At 40.3% G+C, this 17,711-nt stretch overlaps 1 protein-coding gene across 3 annotated transcripts; it reads right to left on the bottom strand.

The window, feature by feature from the left end:
* Positions 1-1,209: 1,209 nt before the first annotated feature.
* rpap1 (RNA polymerase II associated protein 1) lies at positions 1,210-17,709 on the bottom strand. 3 transcript variants are annotated; one of them, XM_034858740.1, is made up of 27 exons: positions 17,196-17,214; positions 16,702-16,889; positions 16,358-16,506; positions 14,959-15,051; positions 14,565-14,751; positions 14,273-14,437; positions 13,543-13,773; positions 11,525-11,640; positions 11,326-11,424; positions 10,650-10,751; positions 10,401-10,568; positions 9,963-10,142; positions 9,704-9,838; positions 9,421-9,591; positions 8,791-8,948; positions 8,423-8,593; positions 8,133-8,328; positions 7,097-7,206; positions 6,799-6,994; positions 6,427-6,573; positions 6,094-6,236; positions 5,404-5,836; positions 5,053-5,171; positions 4,729-4,960; positions 4,374-4,550; positions 3,727-3,783; positions 1,210-2,037 (listed from the first exon to the last, which is right to left on the bottom strand). In XM_034858740.1, the coding sequence occupies exons 2-27, from the start codon at positions 16,883-16,885 to the stop codon at positions 1,888-1,890; spliced, it is 4,269 nt and encodes a 1,422-aa protein (XP_034714631.1). In that variant the 5' UTR covers positions 16,886-16,889; positions 17,196-17,214; the 3' UTR covers positions 1,210-1,887. The 3 variants fall into 3 exon arrangements, with proteins under 3 accessions (XP_034714631.1, XP_034714628.1, XP_034714630.1); XM_034858737.1 differs by lacking the exon at positions 17,196-17,214 and adding an exon at positions 17,473-17,709 and having other exon boundaries at positions 1,211-2,037; XM_034858739.1 differs by lacking the exon at positions 17,196-17,214 and adding an exon at positions 17,422-17,505 and having other exon boundaries at positions 1,211-2,037.
* Between the last annotated feature and the right edge of the window lie 2 nt (positions 17,710-17,711).

Below are 17,711 nucleotides of genomic sequence, written 5' to 3'. Positions count from 1 at the left end.
GCCAGGACATGGAAACATACTGGCACACACATAGCAACACTTAGTGAGAGAAAATACAGACCTCCTACCCAGCAGCAACCCACTATGGTTCTCTAATATGGGCAAACCTTAGAGGGTGGGTTTACAGTTTCTTTTTCTTTACCCACAGAGGAGTTTGTAATCCCTAAACTGAATCTCCATGCTTATAAATGATTAAAATAACCTAAAAAAAAATACATGATTTACAAGGTTTTCTGGTAAACATGTATTTTATTAATCAGAATATTTATGTGCATAAGTAATATAAAAACTATATTCACCTATTCAAGTTGTATTTAAAAAATGCAAACCCAAGTGGAATATTATTTTACACATTATTAAGATACATTAGATATAATCCTGATTATAGTTTTTGTATATACAAAAACTATAAACAGGATGAGTATACTGTATATATTAGTTACGTAAGAAGTTTAACTTAACATAAATGTGTGATAAGTTGCCTATGGGCATTTTCCAAATCTGATTTAAACACTGTCTCCTTGGCCTCCATGATTCTGGGAAAAATATGAATAACTATTTTTTAGATTTGAATTAATATCTTGATTCTCCGCCACAATTTTTCTCTCAATAAGTGTAATGTTTATTGTACACATGAACCATGACAAAAACAAACAAATTGGCAGTACCAAAAATAGATTTTATTTTGGCACCTATAGCACATTGAGCATCGCCACAAGCCTGTAAACTTAGAGGCTTCAATGAAGAGAAGGGGGAGCATTGCAGCTCTCGGGCGCGCTTTAAAACCTATTTTACACAGTGTGTTTAAAACTCACAGAAGAAAGTAGTTGCGTTTGTGATGCAGTTGGCTCATAATATTAAATCAAAGTAATTAAATCAACAGTTGGAGAAGCTTAAATGGCAACCAAATCGGGTCTTTGTCTGTGAAGACTTGAGAGTGAGTGTAATCGATCAGTTATGCTGAGAGGGAACAACGCATATCTCGATAGTCCCAAGACACCCAGTCTGGATGTCTATGGGTCTTTAGCATCATTTTAATTTGTTTAAACCCACTAAAAACAATATCTTTGTAGGACTATTTTAATAAAACCGTGAGCTCTTGCATTTGTGGAGCGGCTGTCAATAAAAAGAAAAGGCCTTACAAACTCATATTATATGGGCTTTGATTGCAATGCTGAATCAGAATGACTAAATAATAAAAACATAGTAACACAAACCTGAAATCATGTTTTATTCACAGTAAAAAGACAATTTCAGGCACTTTTAAAGTAGTACATTTGTCTTCCTCCAAGATGCCGAAAATCAACGCGGCCTCTATTTCAAGCTCATCAGACACACACCAACTAGCAAAGTACTGCTGTGGAAAGACTGTTTGCTTCCAGGAAAGGTTAATGGGACCTGTGTCCAGCTGCATCTGCATTTCAGTGTTAGCATTTTTTTGTATCCTTTGGGTTGATTTGACTAGTTGTGTTTCAGTTCAGACAGGTTCAAGTAAACTCAGAAAACCAAAACTTAAATTTCCACTGACTGTGTGTAAAACATAATCTTATATTGAAAAATGTACCTGTATTATGCTCGAAGCTGGTTCAAATAAATGATAAAAACGGATTTGCAATTGGTACTTCATTGAGGGCTGGCCAAATACCTCAGGTTAGGGTTCCTTTAAGGAAAGAGGCAACAGAAAATGTTCTTGTGACCATGTTGGCTCTGGTTCCAAGGCCAATCTTAATGTGAAACCTTTAATAGTTGAAATAAATGTCTTACTTGGTCTCTTTTCTTTCTCAGCATCTTCTTCTTGTGTTCTAGTCTCTCTTCCATTTGCTCCATACTGTCCCCTCCTCTGGTTTTTGGCTCAGTACTTTTTTATTATTCCATTCCTTATTGCCTTCAGTCTCCTTTGTCATCGCTGCTGTCCTGCCCTTTCAGGATGCTCTCCAAATGTTTTTCCCTAATTGGAGGCAACTGTTTGTACGTATCAAAGCCAAACTCTGAGTGCTTTTGTGGCAGACGGAAGAGCAGCAAGTGGTTCCTTAACACCTGGAAATGAGACAGAGAGTGAGAAGGAGGTGAGAAGTGCAAAAGAGGTGATGGTGGCGGCCAGGAGTTAGTAAAAATATTGTTGAGTAAAGCTAATTTGTGTATGTTTGTATGAAATACATATATACACACATACATACAGTACAGGCCAAAAGTTTGGAACCACCTTCTCATTCAATGTGTTTTCTTTATTTTCATGACTGTTTAAATTGTAGATTCGCACTGAAGGCATCAAAACTATGAATGAACACATATGGAATTATGTACTTAACAAAAACGTGGGAAATAACTGAAAACGTGTTATATTCTAGTTTCTTCAAAGTAGCCACCCTTTGCTCTGATTACTGCTTTGCACACTCTTGGCATTCTCTTGATGAGCTTTAAGAGGTAGTCACCTCCTTCAAGACCCAACAGTCTTGAGGAGTTCCCAGAGATGCTCAGCACTTGTTGGCCCTTTTGCCTTCACTCTGCGGTCCAGCTCACCCTAAACCATCTCGACTGGATTCAGTGTCCGGTGACTGTGGAGGCGCAGCACTCCATCACTTTCCTTCTTGGTCAAATAGCCCTGACACAGTCTGGAGGTGTGTTTGGGGTCATTGTCCTGTTGAAAAATAAATGATGGTCCAACTAAACATAAACCGGATGGGATGGCATGTTGCTGCAGGCTGTGGTAGCCATGCTGGTTCAGTATGCCTTCAATTTTGAATAAATCCCCAACATTGTCATCAGCAAAGCACCCCCACACCATCACACCTCCTCTCCAAAGCCACAGTGGTTGGAACCAAAGATCTCAAACTTGGACTCATCAGACCAAAGCCCAGATTTCCACTAGTCTAATGTCCATTCCTTGTGCTTCTTGGCCCAAACAAATCTCTTCTGCTTGTTGCCTCTCCTTAGCAGTGGTTTCCTAGCTGCTATTTGACCATGAAACCCTGATTCGTGCAGTCTCCTCTTAACAGTTGTTCTAGAGATGTGTCTGCTGCCAGAACTCAGTGGTATTCATCTGGTCTCTAATCTGAGCTGCCGTTAACTTGCCTTTAGTGAGAATCTACAATGTAAATAGTTTGAAAATAAAGAAAACGCATTGAATGTGAAGGTGGTTCCAAACTTTTGGCCTGTACTTACATGTATATATAAACACACACATACTCATATATATATATATATATATATATATATATATACACAAAAACTGCTGTATATTGAGAACTACTACAACAATATCCAAGGCTATATGATCAACAATGTTAAATAACATTCCTTTTAGGATGATTGAAATTAACATATTACTGTAGGAACATGTCAGGATGTCAGTAAAGCTGTACTTTGAATAGACAGAGGAACAGGCAAAAAAAGGTTGGGAAGCACTGGTTTAAACAACTCTTTTTAGGTAAAGAACCACACAAGGTGTGTGATTTGCAGTGTTAAAGATGGAATGCCTTAACTGGTCTGAGTATATGTTGCAAATGTGTTCAATGATACTGAAATTACAGAAACGCTTGAAATTAGACAGCAGCTAGGTGAAATAAAATACCCAAAACAAAACAGCCTCTGGGATGTGAAACTAATTACATTGACATTTAAAAATGAGAAGATAACCACATGCATCAGAGAGAGAGAGAGAGAGAGAGAGAGAGAGAGAGAGAGAGAGAGAGAAAAAAGCGATGGATGACAAAAAAGTAGAGTCACCTCATCAGTCAGGTAGTAGATTTTCCTCAGCATACTGTGTCGAGCTGCTTCAACCTCCTGGAAAAAGGACGTGGAGATGAAAGATCAAAAGCCTTAGTGATGTAATGCACTTTACATCACAGTTTTTACTCAGTTAACTCTAAACCTGCATACATAAGCTTTTTCGCCTGCAGTGCTCTAAAAAAAGTTCCCTAAATCTGTAAAATGTCCTTGTGAATGTAAATAAGTCACTGACTGCGTTTCTTATTTTATGGAGTTTACCCCCAAACCTCACAGTTAAGTAAAAGTCACATTCCATTACTTTATTTGATATTTGGGAAGATAAAGGAGCCAAGATGAATTTGTGAGAACAACCCAGAGGCTACTCCATTGACAATTAATAACATACAGACACGCAAAAGCTTCAAGATTTGGCTTTCACTGAGATCCTATTTGGCAGATAACATGTGCATAACTTCCTGTAAAGCCACTGAGCCCTTCTCATAAGCTCCTATTCAATGCAGCTGAAGCCCCTTCTGCATTTGCTAAATCACTACATATGTGGCTTGTTTCACTGTGGCTGATTCTAAAAACCACAAAACACAATCTTAACGTAAATACATAATCAGACAATTCAAGTGTGGCTTAGATGCCATGCAGTGCTATACCTGTGCTGCAGCGTCCTGAGAGAAGATGAAGGAGTTGATGTGAGACAAAGCAACCACATATAGGAGAGGGCACCAGCGGGGTTTCAGGGTCCCTGTTACCAAAGAGCGGAAGTAGAGACGAAGGAGTGGGAGGGAGTCTTCAGGGGGGGAAGTGAACCGCTCGATAGGAATGGAGAGCTTCAAATGAAGGGACAGAGAGATAATAACTTGATCCAAATCATGTGTTGTATGAAAATAGAATATTTGTGTTAGTAGTAAGAGTCAGACAACAATTGCAAAAATTACTTTATAAGGCATCTTAAAACATGAAAAGGAAACTAATGAGAATAAAAAGCAGTAACATCCTCATTCTTACCTGTTCCAGAGTGACTCCCAGTGACCTCAACATACCCACATGTTCTCCAAACACGGCCAGCCTCATGCTGGCGCTGTACATCCTCTGCAGGGGTAAGAGGACCCAGCAGCCAAAGAGTCGGTCACCAAAGGACACAGCTTCGTACTGGGTCAAAAGAGCAAAGTACAAGTCTTGGAAGGAGGCCAGACCCGGAGGAGGAACGTTCAGGTCCAAAGAGTCCAACCTGGATTTCCTGTAGATGGAAAAGTTCCAGTTTAACCTTGTTCTAATGTACTCCATTCAGGTTTTCACTGCAAGAACAAGGCTATTAAACATTTTTTAGACCTGGTCAGCAGTCTGAATAGACCCCAGGTCAGTTTCTGAACAGGTCTCTCCAGGAACAAGTCACTGGAACACAAGAATACACAGGATAGGCGGGCGAGCTTGGCGACAGGAAGGATCACCTGCAACATGACAAAATGTTCTGGAGATTAGTTACATGTATGATAACAAATATAATGCACTACTGCTTGACAGAAACACACTAGAGGAGAAGCTTGGCCACCAGGGGATCAGTATTAATGACATAGCAAAAATATACAGTTATTAGGGCATCAATTCACAATTATTTTTTTTAAACATTTCCTTTATAAAATTAAAATAAAAAAATTGACCTGGCTTAACATGTTTCTGTACCTTGAGTGCTTCCTCCCTCCAGACCTCTAGCAGCAGCAGCCACTGCAGACAGTGGGTCACCGCCTGCAGAGCCCCCTGTGGGAGTTCTTCCACCGCTAACCCTCCACCATCGGACACGCCGGTCCGCTCATACAGGCTGACGAGTGGGAGGAAAGGCCAATCAGATGGCACGGTGGGACCAGTTAGCTCTGGGAGGAGATGGGAGCTGATCCAGGGGTTGCGGCCGAGGAGAGCGTCTCGGGACATCAGTACCAATGGCTCCAGATGGGCCAGTTGAGTGAGGAAGCAGCCTCGTATGGATGGCAGCTGGACGCAGGCTTCTCTCAGCAGAGCTCCGACAGTGTGCAGAGAGGGAGCGGTGCAGTGTTGTGTTCCCTCTTGGAGTTTCAGCTCTCCCAGCTCTACGGCCTCAGGTCCTCCGCTGTGGCCCTCTCTGAAAAGCAAACAAATAAATTGAGTGACACTGGGATAATGAGGAAGCAAAGAATGAAGAACATTACTTTTGGTGATGCATTTTTAAATGTTAAATAATTTGTAGAATTAGACTATAATAATCTGCCCTGTTTATCAAACACAAAATGATTCTTTAGAAAGGATAATATATTATAATCAAATCAAACCAAGAAAGGTTGTTTAGTTTGATTGGCAATCAAATCCAAATTGAACTTAATAAAATAAATGTAAACTTACGATATAAACTCCTTGCTGAAGATAATGGAGGACAACAGTTCATGTCCTAGGTATTCGCTGCCTGGTAATAACCATGGCAGCAGAACAAGCGCCACCTGGTGGTACAGTGAGGCATGCTTGGCTACGTTGGGCTCAATGGGAACCTGAGAAAAAGAAAATAAAAAGAATAAAAGAGTAAAAATGAAATTGGTTTGGGGAAAATCAGGATGTGTTTTTGAGCATTACTATGGAGGGGTGCTTCAAGTTTGATCTGTAACAAATTACAAACAACCAAGTACAAATTGTTGCTGACTAAAACAGAGCCTAAACTGCATGTTTCAGTTCCGAGCTTACCAGTCTGTGTGCCAGCCGGAGCAGCAGGTAGAGGAGGTGGTGTTCATGACGGAGAAGCCAGGCTCTGGTGTGAGACATGGTGGGTGTAGCCTGACTGCAACTTTGCAAGTAACCAATCACAGGTTCTGACAGTAGGAGACCAGTGAACTAGAGAGGGGGAAAGGGGTGGGTTGTGGTGGTGGTGGTAAGAGGGTTAAGAAAAAACACATGTGATTTTTTGTTTGTCACCACAAGATGGAAGCAAAATATTGTGTTGTGTTCCTGGCCCAGTGACCGATTTCACTGAAACCCTGCAGACTCTGCATTCCTCACCTCGTTATTGTCCCTATCCCTGCATTATATAAAACACTTCCTAAAGCATTTCAACTTTACCTTGCAGCTGAGCCCTTTGTGGATGCCTGTGATCGTTTCCAGGAGGAGCCCCAGGCCTGTGAGAAGAGGGAAGGGGGAGCTGGGAACAACGAGCCCCGGGCGGTCCCTCCATCCTGGGCAGGCCAAACCAGGGAGGCTGGAAGAAGTTTCTGGGACCTGACAACTGGACTGGACATTACAGACCACTGAGGAAGGCCTGGTATGAAAAAAAATTGAACAATATTAGAGAAAGCTGTCAACAGATGAAGTTTTGTCAACAAATGAAATGTAGAATTACAAATGAAAACGACCGACATACTTCAGGTTCTTTATCAAGCCTTGAACAACATGATGAGATAGTAGGGGGAGGAGAACCTCAGTGGTCAGCTGCTCCAGTTCTTGGAGGGTCTCTACTGGTTTAAAACAGTTCTGAGGAAGAAAGTCAAATTACAGTAGTTAAAGTTAAACAAGTTGTTTTGCATTCTTACAGTTACATTTGATTGACATGTAGCCTGAGCTAATGGCCACCTTTGTTTAATTTGTTATGCAGTTCATGGATTAATGAACTTGGTAAAGCACGGATAGTTTAACCATATACTGTAGTTTCCTCCGATTTTTATTACATTTCACTCCATGACAGATTTTTTTTTTTTTGTCCTGTTGTTCAGACATCTAATTGAGACATAACAATATATGTGTAATAAAAAGTTTAACTTGATTAGAGTCCGACTGATATATCGGTGGGCTGATATTAGGTATTTTCCGATTTATTGGTATTGGCATTTATATTGGCCGATAAAAAAAAATTTTCTTTTAATTCTCATTCATCAGAATCATTTATAATGACAAATAAATGATTCTGATATATGAATATTTAAAAAACAAAATAAAAACGGATGGTGAACCATGTTATGAGTGTTGGCGTTGCATAGTTTGTCCACCACAAGGTGCTCTACAACGTCCCTGTTGGCAACACTGATAATCTTTTTTTTTTATTATTGTGTTTTTGTTCAAAGGACTTTAAGTTTCATCTCTTCAATTTGTATTTTTTATACATTTTATTTATCAGAACTTTTATATATATATATATATATATATATATATATATATATATATATATATATATATATATATTCACGTTCCTCTGTTCTGTTGTGATAATAAAACAAATTATTATATTATTTTAGTGAGAACTCAAATAACAACAAATATTTAGGCATTTCTGGATTTTCTTTTTTTTTAAAATATATATCAGCCAATATATCGGAATATTGGATTTTTGAATAACCAAATATTTGTATCCGTATCGATTGGGATCTAAACTTGATATGTCCTAACATGGCAGGAAGCAGTACCTGTCTGGAGAGCTGATGGTAGTAAGCTTCTAGGTAGACCAGGTAAGCTGGTATCACAGCCAGGCTGCTGTCTTTCTGAACAGGATGATTAAGGCTCTTCACAAAGCCCTTCAAATGTCCCAACAAGGATGCCTGCAACCCTGAGACATGACCCCAAGACACTGGAGGAGGAGGAGGGCACTCTTCTCCTTGAGAGCTGTGGTAAAAAAACAGAGGGTAACATATAGGTAAAAAGGATTCAAGTTGGCTGTGTGAGGACATCATAAATCCACTTTAATACTCATATGTACCTGACCATGCCGGCCTGTAGCTCCTGGTGGCAACCAGCAGTGTGTGTGACCTGTGTGAGCAGAGAAAGCAGAGCCAGGACCCGCTGGAGCTGCAGATGCAATAGAGGATCTAAGGGGACCAGGACTCTGTGAACTGACTGTAAAGCCTTCGCCAAGCCTGGATACAGGTCTCTATGGGAACAAAATGACAGTATAGCAATTAAAGACAAGCACGGCGAGAGAAAAGCAGAAGAGAGGATTAGACAGTGTCAAGCTACTGTAAGTCCTTTAATTATAAGACTGTGCTATACAGATTTGCTGTTACTAATCAGGCACTGGATTTAAATTACTTCCCGCACCTGGAGGCCAGCTTCAATGTGTTAACCTACATGAATAATTTGCAGGCCTGTCCATAGCCGGCTGCCACAGCCCACAGCCTGTAGGCCTCAGTGGTGATCCTGAGGGCCTCGGCCGGTTCCAGCAGCAGCTCACTGGGCTCAGCACTCAGCAGACAAGGCAAACGCTCCCTCACTCTAAGAGAGTTAAACTGGGGAGAGGAAAGGAAAAGGTAAGCTATCAATGCTAACATGTGGGATTGAGGGAATATATCAGATACAAATTGGATAATAATTACTGGTATATGCTACTTATTGTGAGCAGGTTACAGGTTACAAACACGCAAATAAATCAGGATCAGTAAAGTATTTTATTTTCCACTTGACTCTGTTCGTATTTTATCAATTGTTTATTTTACAGACGATAAGTAATACCAGAAGTTGGATTTCAGACCCATGCACATACTGTACTATGCAAAACAAATGACTTGAACATGATCAATAAAGAAAGGTGTCTGCACACTTCACACACCACTGGATATTTTCATTCATATCCTAGGCGGCATCAGTATAGACACAGTTCATTTAGTCAGTAAAGACCTCTCTAAAGTAAACTGTTATTCTAATATAAAATTAAAAACTGTTGCTAGCACTGGCCCTCACAGATTCCACAGCAGCACTTACCAGTCTAGCACAAGCATGTCTGCCAGAGGTAGCCAAAACTCTCAACAGCTTCATGGCATTGGCCAGTGGGAGTCCATAAACCGACTGAGGAAGGGGAGAAGATTGTGCTGTCCAGGAAGTGGGAAGGAACTCTGACACCAACATCTCCATCAAGCGAGGACAGTCAAGCACCTGAGAGTGAAATCAATTTTACTGAATTTGGCCAGAAGAAAAATATAGACAATGATAATTAATCGTACTACAAGCATGGTAGACAAACAGTTGATTAAGTGAGCGTAGCTACCTGTGTGGCTGATGAGGAGGAGTGCCTAGCGATACGAGTCAGAATCTGCAGGACATTCTGGACTACTCGAGGAGAAGGTCGGACTACCTCAAGAATATAACGCAGCCTGGGGAGTAGTTTCATCTTTAACAGACCCTGAAATGCAGACAGGAAGAATTATCATTTCACCTTTATCTACAGAACTCCTTTCTGTACTTTTACAAAATATTATAAATATGAAAAAGCCAAGGAAAACATGTAAAAATGTTAACATGTTTACCTTGACAACATCCTGCCTGGCCACATCATGATCGCTCTTCCTCTCTTCCTTCTCCTTAGCCGTCTCCTTCATACATTCGGGCAGCCCTTCCTCCTCCTCTTCTTCCTCTTCATGAGCAGACGGCAGAAGAGGGAAAGAGGCCAGGCCGCGAAACCAGGAGAAGGTGCAGTCCAAACACTCCTGCGAGAGCAAATTAGATATGAGTAAGAGGAACTAGGTATTGGATTGGGATCGTCTTATAGAAGAACTACGACAACCAAAGCGTACTCTCTCTCTTTTACAAAGCAAGTTTTTGCTTTTGGGTTTTTGACATATTTTGTGATTAATTGATTAACTTTATTATGACCATACCTTAGGGAATCTTTGCAGGTAAAATGACACAATGATATGAAAAATACGGAAGGTTTTATTGACACGTAATGCTTCAAGTTGTCTTACTTCATCCTCCGGACAAACAAGGAGTGCTTTAAGTGCATGTACAGCTGCAGCGATCACTCCCTCCACACCGTCGTCCAACGCAAAGCGGAGCAGGAAGAGCAGGCCAGCGTCGAGCAGAGTGGACACCATGCTGCCTTGCAGAACTGACAGGTACTCCCCGGAACGTGCCTACACAGTAAAAAATGCAGCCATATGAGTGACTACAGACATGTGCCTCAGCAACAACACTGGGTCTGTTTGTTTGTGTACCTTTGAGAGGATGTTGGCTAGAGTGCCGAGGGCCAGACTCCTCTGCTGGATGAGCTGACTCCGAGACAGCAGGAAGAGTTCCTGCAGGGAGTAACCTGCCCGCTGGAGAGAAAGCCTCAATGTCAAAAATAAAATCATTACAAAGTAAAAGATCTGGAGCCTTGTCTAAAAAAAATACCTTTTCAGTCTCACAATGATGTTTCACTTTTTTTACAAGTCTCATAAAAAAGTGGCATGACACTCTTTCAAAGATAAAGTGGAAATTATATATAACAGCAGGTTATGTGTAAGGCTATAAGGTCCAACCTCTTCACAAATGTGCTCTCTGGAGAGCCAATGCTTCTACACGACTTCAAAGTTCTATTTACAAAAACAGACACATTTAAAGAAATAAGACAGGAAATTAAAAGGACTGTACTGTACTGGCCGCAATGAGCCATCATAATGAGTCAAAATTACCGTTAAAACTCAAGTTCAGAACTAATCAGAATCTAATTTTGCAGTTATCCAGTACTGCTGTTGTGCTTTGTGAGCCCACCCCAACTTTTGAATGCAAAAGAAAATCATAAAAAATAGACCTGAAAGGCGTTACACAATTAATCAATACTTTAAACATTAAAGAAAAAAAAAGAAAAAAGATCTAATATCAATAAAAGAAGACGTTTTTGTTACTGACCTCAGGCTCTTCTCCATGGTGGTGCAGGCCTAAATGGGTGGGCAGATCCTCAGTGGGTGGGATCAACCTCCCCGCAAAGTCAAACCGCGCCTGCATGGCCTATCAGGACACAGAACCACAGAAGGTTTTGCCAAACACATTTTCAAAACCCAAGATTGTTGACGGGCCTCTATTGGTACTGTAAGAAATGTCTCCTTACCTTCTTGGTTCCTTTCCTTCTGGGTGAAGGCAAGTCTCTCATCCACTCCAGCTTCTCTGGCTCCAGCTTATCCATGTGGACCCATTCCTTCTGAGGCTTCAGCAGCAAATCCTCCTCTTCCCACAGAAGGGCAGAAGAAAGACTTGTATTAATTGGTATGACTGTTATCAACACAAATCAACTCCAACATGTGCCACCACTTTAAACATACTACTGCTACACTCACTACCCCCAGCACCCAGTCTTCCCTCAGCTAAGGTTAAAGATTCTATGTAAGAAGCTGAGGCAACGTTTAGCTATTTATAACCAATATAAAACAAGTATACATGTCTTCTCTAAAAAAGAAGGTAGTTACATTACAGAATATTTGGGCAAAATAACAGAAGCTCTGCTTATTATGTTTTTTGAAAAACATTGATGGTATAAATGATGTGCAGGATCTGTCTTCATACGATCCATTAGCAACACTTCCATCAAGACGGTAAATTCTTTGAATGATCTGCAGTTACTTAATTGCAGTGAGTGGCTACTGTTGGCTCACACTAGCCTTTCTGCTAATCACACAAAGTGAAGTCAATAATCAGCTTCATGTTGAGTTTTTAGCCATGCAGCAGAAGCATCGCATTAGTCAAAGAATAGATGCTTGGAAGAGGGGGAGCAGAGAGAGAGAAGGAAAGAGAATTGGGTGAGTGAGATACATCAGGAGGGAAGTGAAGCCAGGAATGGCAATGGTCATGGTCTTCTTCACAGTAGTAGATTTAGGGCTTCTCCTTGAAAATACACCACTGGTCATACAATTTGACAGTCTTGGCAACAAGGTTGCAATTTAACAGTGGTGGAAGAAGTGTTCAGCTCCTTCACTTAAGTGAATGTACTAATACCACATTGTGAAAATACTCCACTACAAGTAAGCCCTGCATTCAAAACCACCATGCTTAAGTTAAAGTATGCAAGTATTATCAGCTTAATGTACTTAAAGTACTGAAAGTAAAAGTCATAATTGTGCAGAAAAATGGTCCCTGTCAGTGTTTTAATATGATGTGTCTGGATTAATATTACTGCTGCATCCATGTGCATGTTGCAACTACTTTAGATATTTTTTGGTCTTTAATCTACAGCAATGCATCATATTCTATTATATCGTTTTGTTGCAGCAATGTCCTGTGAGAACCATGTATCTGATGCAATGCAATGCAATGCATTTTCGAGCTTATCCAAGAGGAGCTTTAAAACAGTTTAGGAAGTAAGATAATTTTCTGAAGCCATAAATGATCATTTCTTACTTCAGAAACATTTGGATTAAAACCAACAAATACAGAAAGGGTGTGTAAATTGAAATCTAAAAAGTAAATATAGCTGTCCGACAAATCTGATAGAGGTAAAATGTAATTTAATAATAATTTATACTTTTATTGATCCCCAGTGGGGAAATTACATTTACACTCCGTTTGTGAGTAATCCCTACACACAGGCCTGAAATTCACACATGCTCAAGACCTAATCATGCACAAATGGAGATATGTCAGAGTGAGTGGGCTGCCAGCTAGACCAGCACCCTGAGCAGTTGGGGGGCTAGTGCCCAGGAGGTGAAGTGGCACCTCTCCAGCTACCGATCCACACTCCGTACAGGGACTTGAACCGATGACCCTCCGGTTCCCAACCCAACTCCCTTCATACTGAGCTACTGCCACCTAACAATATTACCCTCTGAAAAGTGGAATATGAGTATAAAGTTGCATAAAATTGAAATAAAACAGAGTAAAGTAATATAAAGAACCTAAAATAAGTAATCAGTAAAGTTCTTGAGTAATTTTACTTTGTAACATTCCACCACTACAATTTAAACAGGCCTAACAAGCAAGAAAATAATGTGACGTAATGTAAAATATTATATAGAATAGTCATCCACATATTTATTTATTTATATTTGATTTATTTATATTTCCAAGCAGCAGCAGAGACCAGGGACAACTGACAATGTAGACATGAAGAAGAGGTTGCTTTTGAATCCATCATACCTGTCACAGCAGCCGGGGGTTGTGGTGGCAGTTCCTCCTCTCCTTCCATTTCTACTTCCTGGGGTTTCTGAAACAGCGCAGCCGCAGCAGCAGAGGAGTCTGACTCTCTGCTCACATTTTCAAGAGGAAAATTGTCCTTGCTGCTTTTGCCCTGGGGTTGTTTGGCTATGGAGGCAGAGGACGGGATGCTCTGGGCTTTGCGAGATCTAACAAAGTCCACCAGTCTAGGATCTGGGAAGCAGAAATAATCGTGTTACATACAGTGGTACCAACACAATGAAAAAATGATGTACTTTGCTAGTTAAGATACAAACTCAACACATACTATGTCTTCATCTCAATATACATCCATACTGGACATTAGCGCGCGCGCGCACACACACACACACACACACACACACACACACACACACACACACACACACACACACACACACACACACACACACACACACACACACACACACACACACACACACACACACACACACACACACACACACACACACACACACACACACACACACACACACACACACACACACACTATTTTAAGGGCTGTAACGAAACACCCAACTTTGGTCCGATTTGGTCACAATTTTTGACCCACAATTCGATACAAAACTTGATTTTTTTTTATTTATTTATTTTTTGGGGGGCCACATGGCATTATTTTGTTGTTGATTACATCCCACTTTCCCACCATCGTTTGGACAACATCTTTGCCTACCGAGCTGAGATAAGAGTTTCCTCTGCTCCTGCAAAATCTCAGACTGAGACATGGCCTGGAGCTTAACCTGGTTCTCCCTGTGGATCCTCATGGTCTCTCCTGAGCTATCCGGGCCCCCAAGACCCTGACCAGACAGCAGACCGGGACTTAAGTCTGCAGTTATCTCTGGTGAGTAGAGAGGAGATAAAAAAAATGTGAAGAAGGGGTTAAATATCTTTCATCACAGACCAATGAAATTATTCTTTAAGAATTCTGACATATGCGCTGACAGATATGAATTCCATTAACTTACGATCAACTGCAGCACCACACTGATCTGTATCCATGCTGTTTTCAGGACGCAGGTTCTGCTCTCTGTGTTCAGGTGTGTGGGCAGCTTTAGGTACACAATGTGAAGGTGGGTTTCCTTCCTTAAGTCTCTGAGCTGCAATCTGACGTGCAAAGATACTCTTCTTTCCACCAGCGGAAGACAGTGGCACCTGGTCGTAAGAACAAAAATAACTTTTAAAAAACAAGTTAAAGGCAAATATTGTAAAAACAATCAATGTGTGTGTGTACAGAAAAACAGATTGGAGTAATAAATCTTCATAGGTTTTGTATATGTTTTTTAAAGTGAAATGTGATTCTGCCATTTTTATATTTACACACTTTAAGACACGCAAAAATTGGCATTAATGTCTTTCTACCTGACTGCTGGTTTCAGACCGGTGCAATACTTTGGGGAAAGCCATTCCAGTAAGTGCTGGAAGAGATATCGGCGTAGAGCTGGTATCTCTTTCCTTAAAACAAAAAATAATGTTACGGATTCATTGGTGAAAAAAAAACAAAAAAACGGAATTGTCTGAAGTTAAACATGATATCAGCAAACTTGGATAACTGAAAAAATCAGCCCTCATAATCTGTAACTGACTGGTTAGCAGTGCTTACTTAGGCACTTCCAAAGAATTTATAATAAGGGAAGAAGTTCCACTCTCTCGTTACTTCCGGCTTGTGATCTGGTTGCAGTTCCACCAGAGTTCCATTTAGGGGGTGCTCATAGGCCAGTGCAGTATGAATGGGACTCTATGGAGCTATACCCCTCAAAATCCACTTTTCTCAGGATATACTTTTTTTTTTTTGTCTAGTAATTTGATCGTTTCATTCAAAAGGGGAGGCTAAGAAAATACACATTGCTGGGAGTTGGATTTTTTTTAATGTCGCTTTTTTGTTCTAAAAATCCTTTTAAAATGTAAATGCCCTCATTCACATCTGGGGGCAAGAGATACAGTTTTACGACAAGCTCGGAGTCACTTCCTTTGTTCTCTTGAGGAATCGAAAACACAGGTGACAGGTTAGGCTCTCCCTGTCAATACACACTCTATAAAAAGGTTCACTAATGTTTTAAAGACCACGCCGAAATATTCACTGACATTCTGATTTCACTTTGGATGCCATCAAGCAGGATCTCTGGTCATAATCAGTCCTTCACTGACCAATCAGCATTCATTAGCAGAATGGTAGCGTGTTATGGGCAAAAACAACTCAACCTGTAAGAAATCAAAAGGACATAAGTACTCGTTCATTCAACTTTCGACCTATAATCCATGTTGAACTTGCAAAAACTACTTTAAAATCTGAGATTTCTCAACGGCAATCAGACAGAAGAGACAAATTGGGAACTCTGGTGGAACTGCAATCAAATTCGGTACAATGGGGCTAAATAGGGAGAGAACAGGCTTTCCGTAGATGGGCTTTGGTATTGTGCATGTGAGACTCCCAACAAAGATGGAACAGAAGTGCAATGCCTAACTCAGTAGCCTAAACAGAGAGCTCAACACACAGAGTGAAAAGAAGAGCGGCAGCAATGTGCAGTACAACAATATATATATATATATATATATATATATATATATATATATATATATATATATATATATGTGTGTATGTATATATTTTTTAATTAAACCACTTAAACCTATTCTGGTACAACCTCTAAATACAATTATGAACTTAAAAATTATCATAATATGAGCACTTGAACACACAGTCACCGATTCACACTTCCCATTTCTATTCTTATATTGATGAATATAGCTAGTTACTCACAACAATCCTGGAGAGAACAGCACTGACGTGAGTGTCATGGCGGTCCAGTATATCCCCAGCATCCTCATGCTCGAAAGTAACACGACTAGCTTTAAAGCGAGACTTCTTGGGAGGGGCTGGTGTCAGAGGCGGTAGTTGGTCTGGAAGATCTAGAGGAAACATACAAGTTTAGGTATATCATAATCTAATGCATAAATTGACCATTGTTAGACATATATATGTATGTAACCCAGGAATGTTAAGTACCATTTTAGCCTCATGTGAAGCCTCACAAGAAAATCCACAAAAGGTCAAGTGTCAGTGAGGTTTTTTTTGATAATAAAAAGACCAGACACGTCTCTTACCATCTATGGTGACAACATCTTTCTGTCTTCCTTCATTCTCCCCTTCTTCTCCGCCAGCCTCGCCTCTCCTCTTGTCAGGTCGGCGGACCACATTGGCAGCAGACGGGGCACCAGAGATCAGAAACCTCTCCTGCTCTCTTAGAAGGTCTGCCTCGGAGTCAGTTGGCTTTGGACGCCGCAACATCCTTCTGAAGGACACAAAAGATAATACTAAATACATGTCCACTTCTGTGACTAATTTTACTATTTGTTCGTGTCTCTCTATATACAATTTGAGTGCCCACAAAAATAACTTCGTAATGCCCCTGTTGACAAATAGAGAACAACATTTTAACAGAACTCTGGTTTGGCAGATTGGAAACCATCGTAATTTAAGAAAATACTGTCAATTTAACTAACATTATCTCTCATCTGCTTAACTTTGGTTAGCGTGGCCAATCTTAAGGTTTACAAGCGTTATCTAGGAGTGCAAGAAAGGTGAGAAAGCGACTCACTAATTAACCTAATAAATTACCCATATATACCTACTAACTAACGTTAGCTGTTTATTGCTTTTTCGTTTTCACGTGTAACGTCAGCTAGCTAGCTAGTTAAGTTTAACGTTACATCCGACACGAGGAGGAATGTAACGTTAACGGACAGTTAGCTGACGTTAGCTTAATGCTCATTTAGATAAAACTGATAGCAACTATCCAACAAAATAACACACAGTTTAATTACAATGTTAATATCTTTGTTGTTGTCAAATAATTCACAGTTAAGTTAGCTAACCTGCTGGGTCCGTGATACGCAATTTACTACACAACACGGAAGAATATTAATGTGACACCAAACTCAACCTTCAAGATAAAAGCTCAGACAGAATAAACAAAGGAGCGACTTTCCCCGTTACATCCCCCTCTTTCTCCTAAATAATACACTTTAGTGACATACACTATATATCTGAGTTGAGGCGAATATTTGAACGCATCTTAACTGATTTATGTCGTGTAAACTCGCAGGGTTTACCA

Source organism: Etheostoma cragini, chromosome 20, assembly GCF_013103735.1.
Source record: "Etheostoma cragini isolate CJK2018 chromosome 20, CSU_Ecrag_1.0, whole genome shotgun sequence".
NCBI classification, from domain to species: domain Eukaryota; kingdom Metazoa; phylum Chordata; class Actinopteri; order Perciformes; family Percidae; genus Etheostoma; species Etheostoma cragini.
Note: the sequence above shows the minus strand (reverse complement) of the source record. Positions and strands in the feature narration are given on the sequence as shown.

Coding starts and splice junctions, on each gene's coding strand:
- rpap1 (XM_034858737.1), bottom strand. CDS start 16,885: ATGTTGCGGCGTCCAAAGCCAACTGACTCCGAGGCAGACCTTCTAAGA. Junction 16,507..16,701: donor AGATGTTGTCACCATAGATG/GTAAGAGACGTG, acceptor TGTTTCCTCTAG/ATCTTCCAGACCAACTACCG. Junction 10,143..10,400: donor TTGTTTGTCCGGAGGATGAA/GTAAGACAACTT, acceptor TTGCTCTCGCAG/GAGTGTTTGGACTGCACCTT.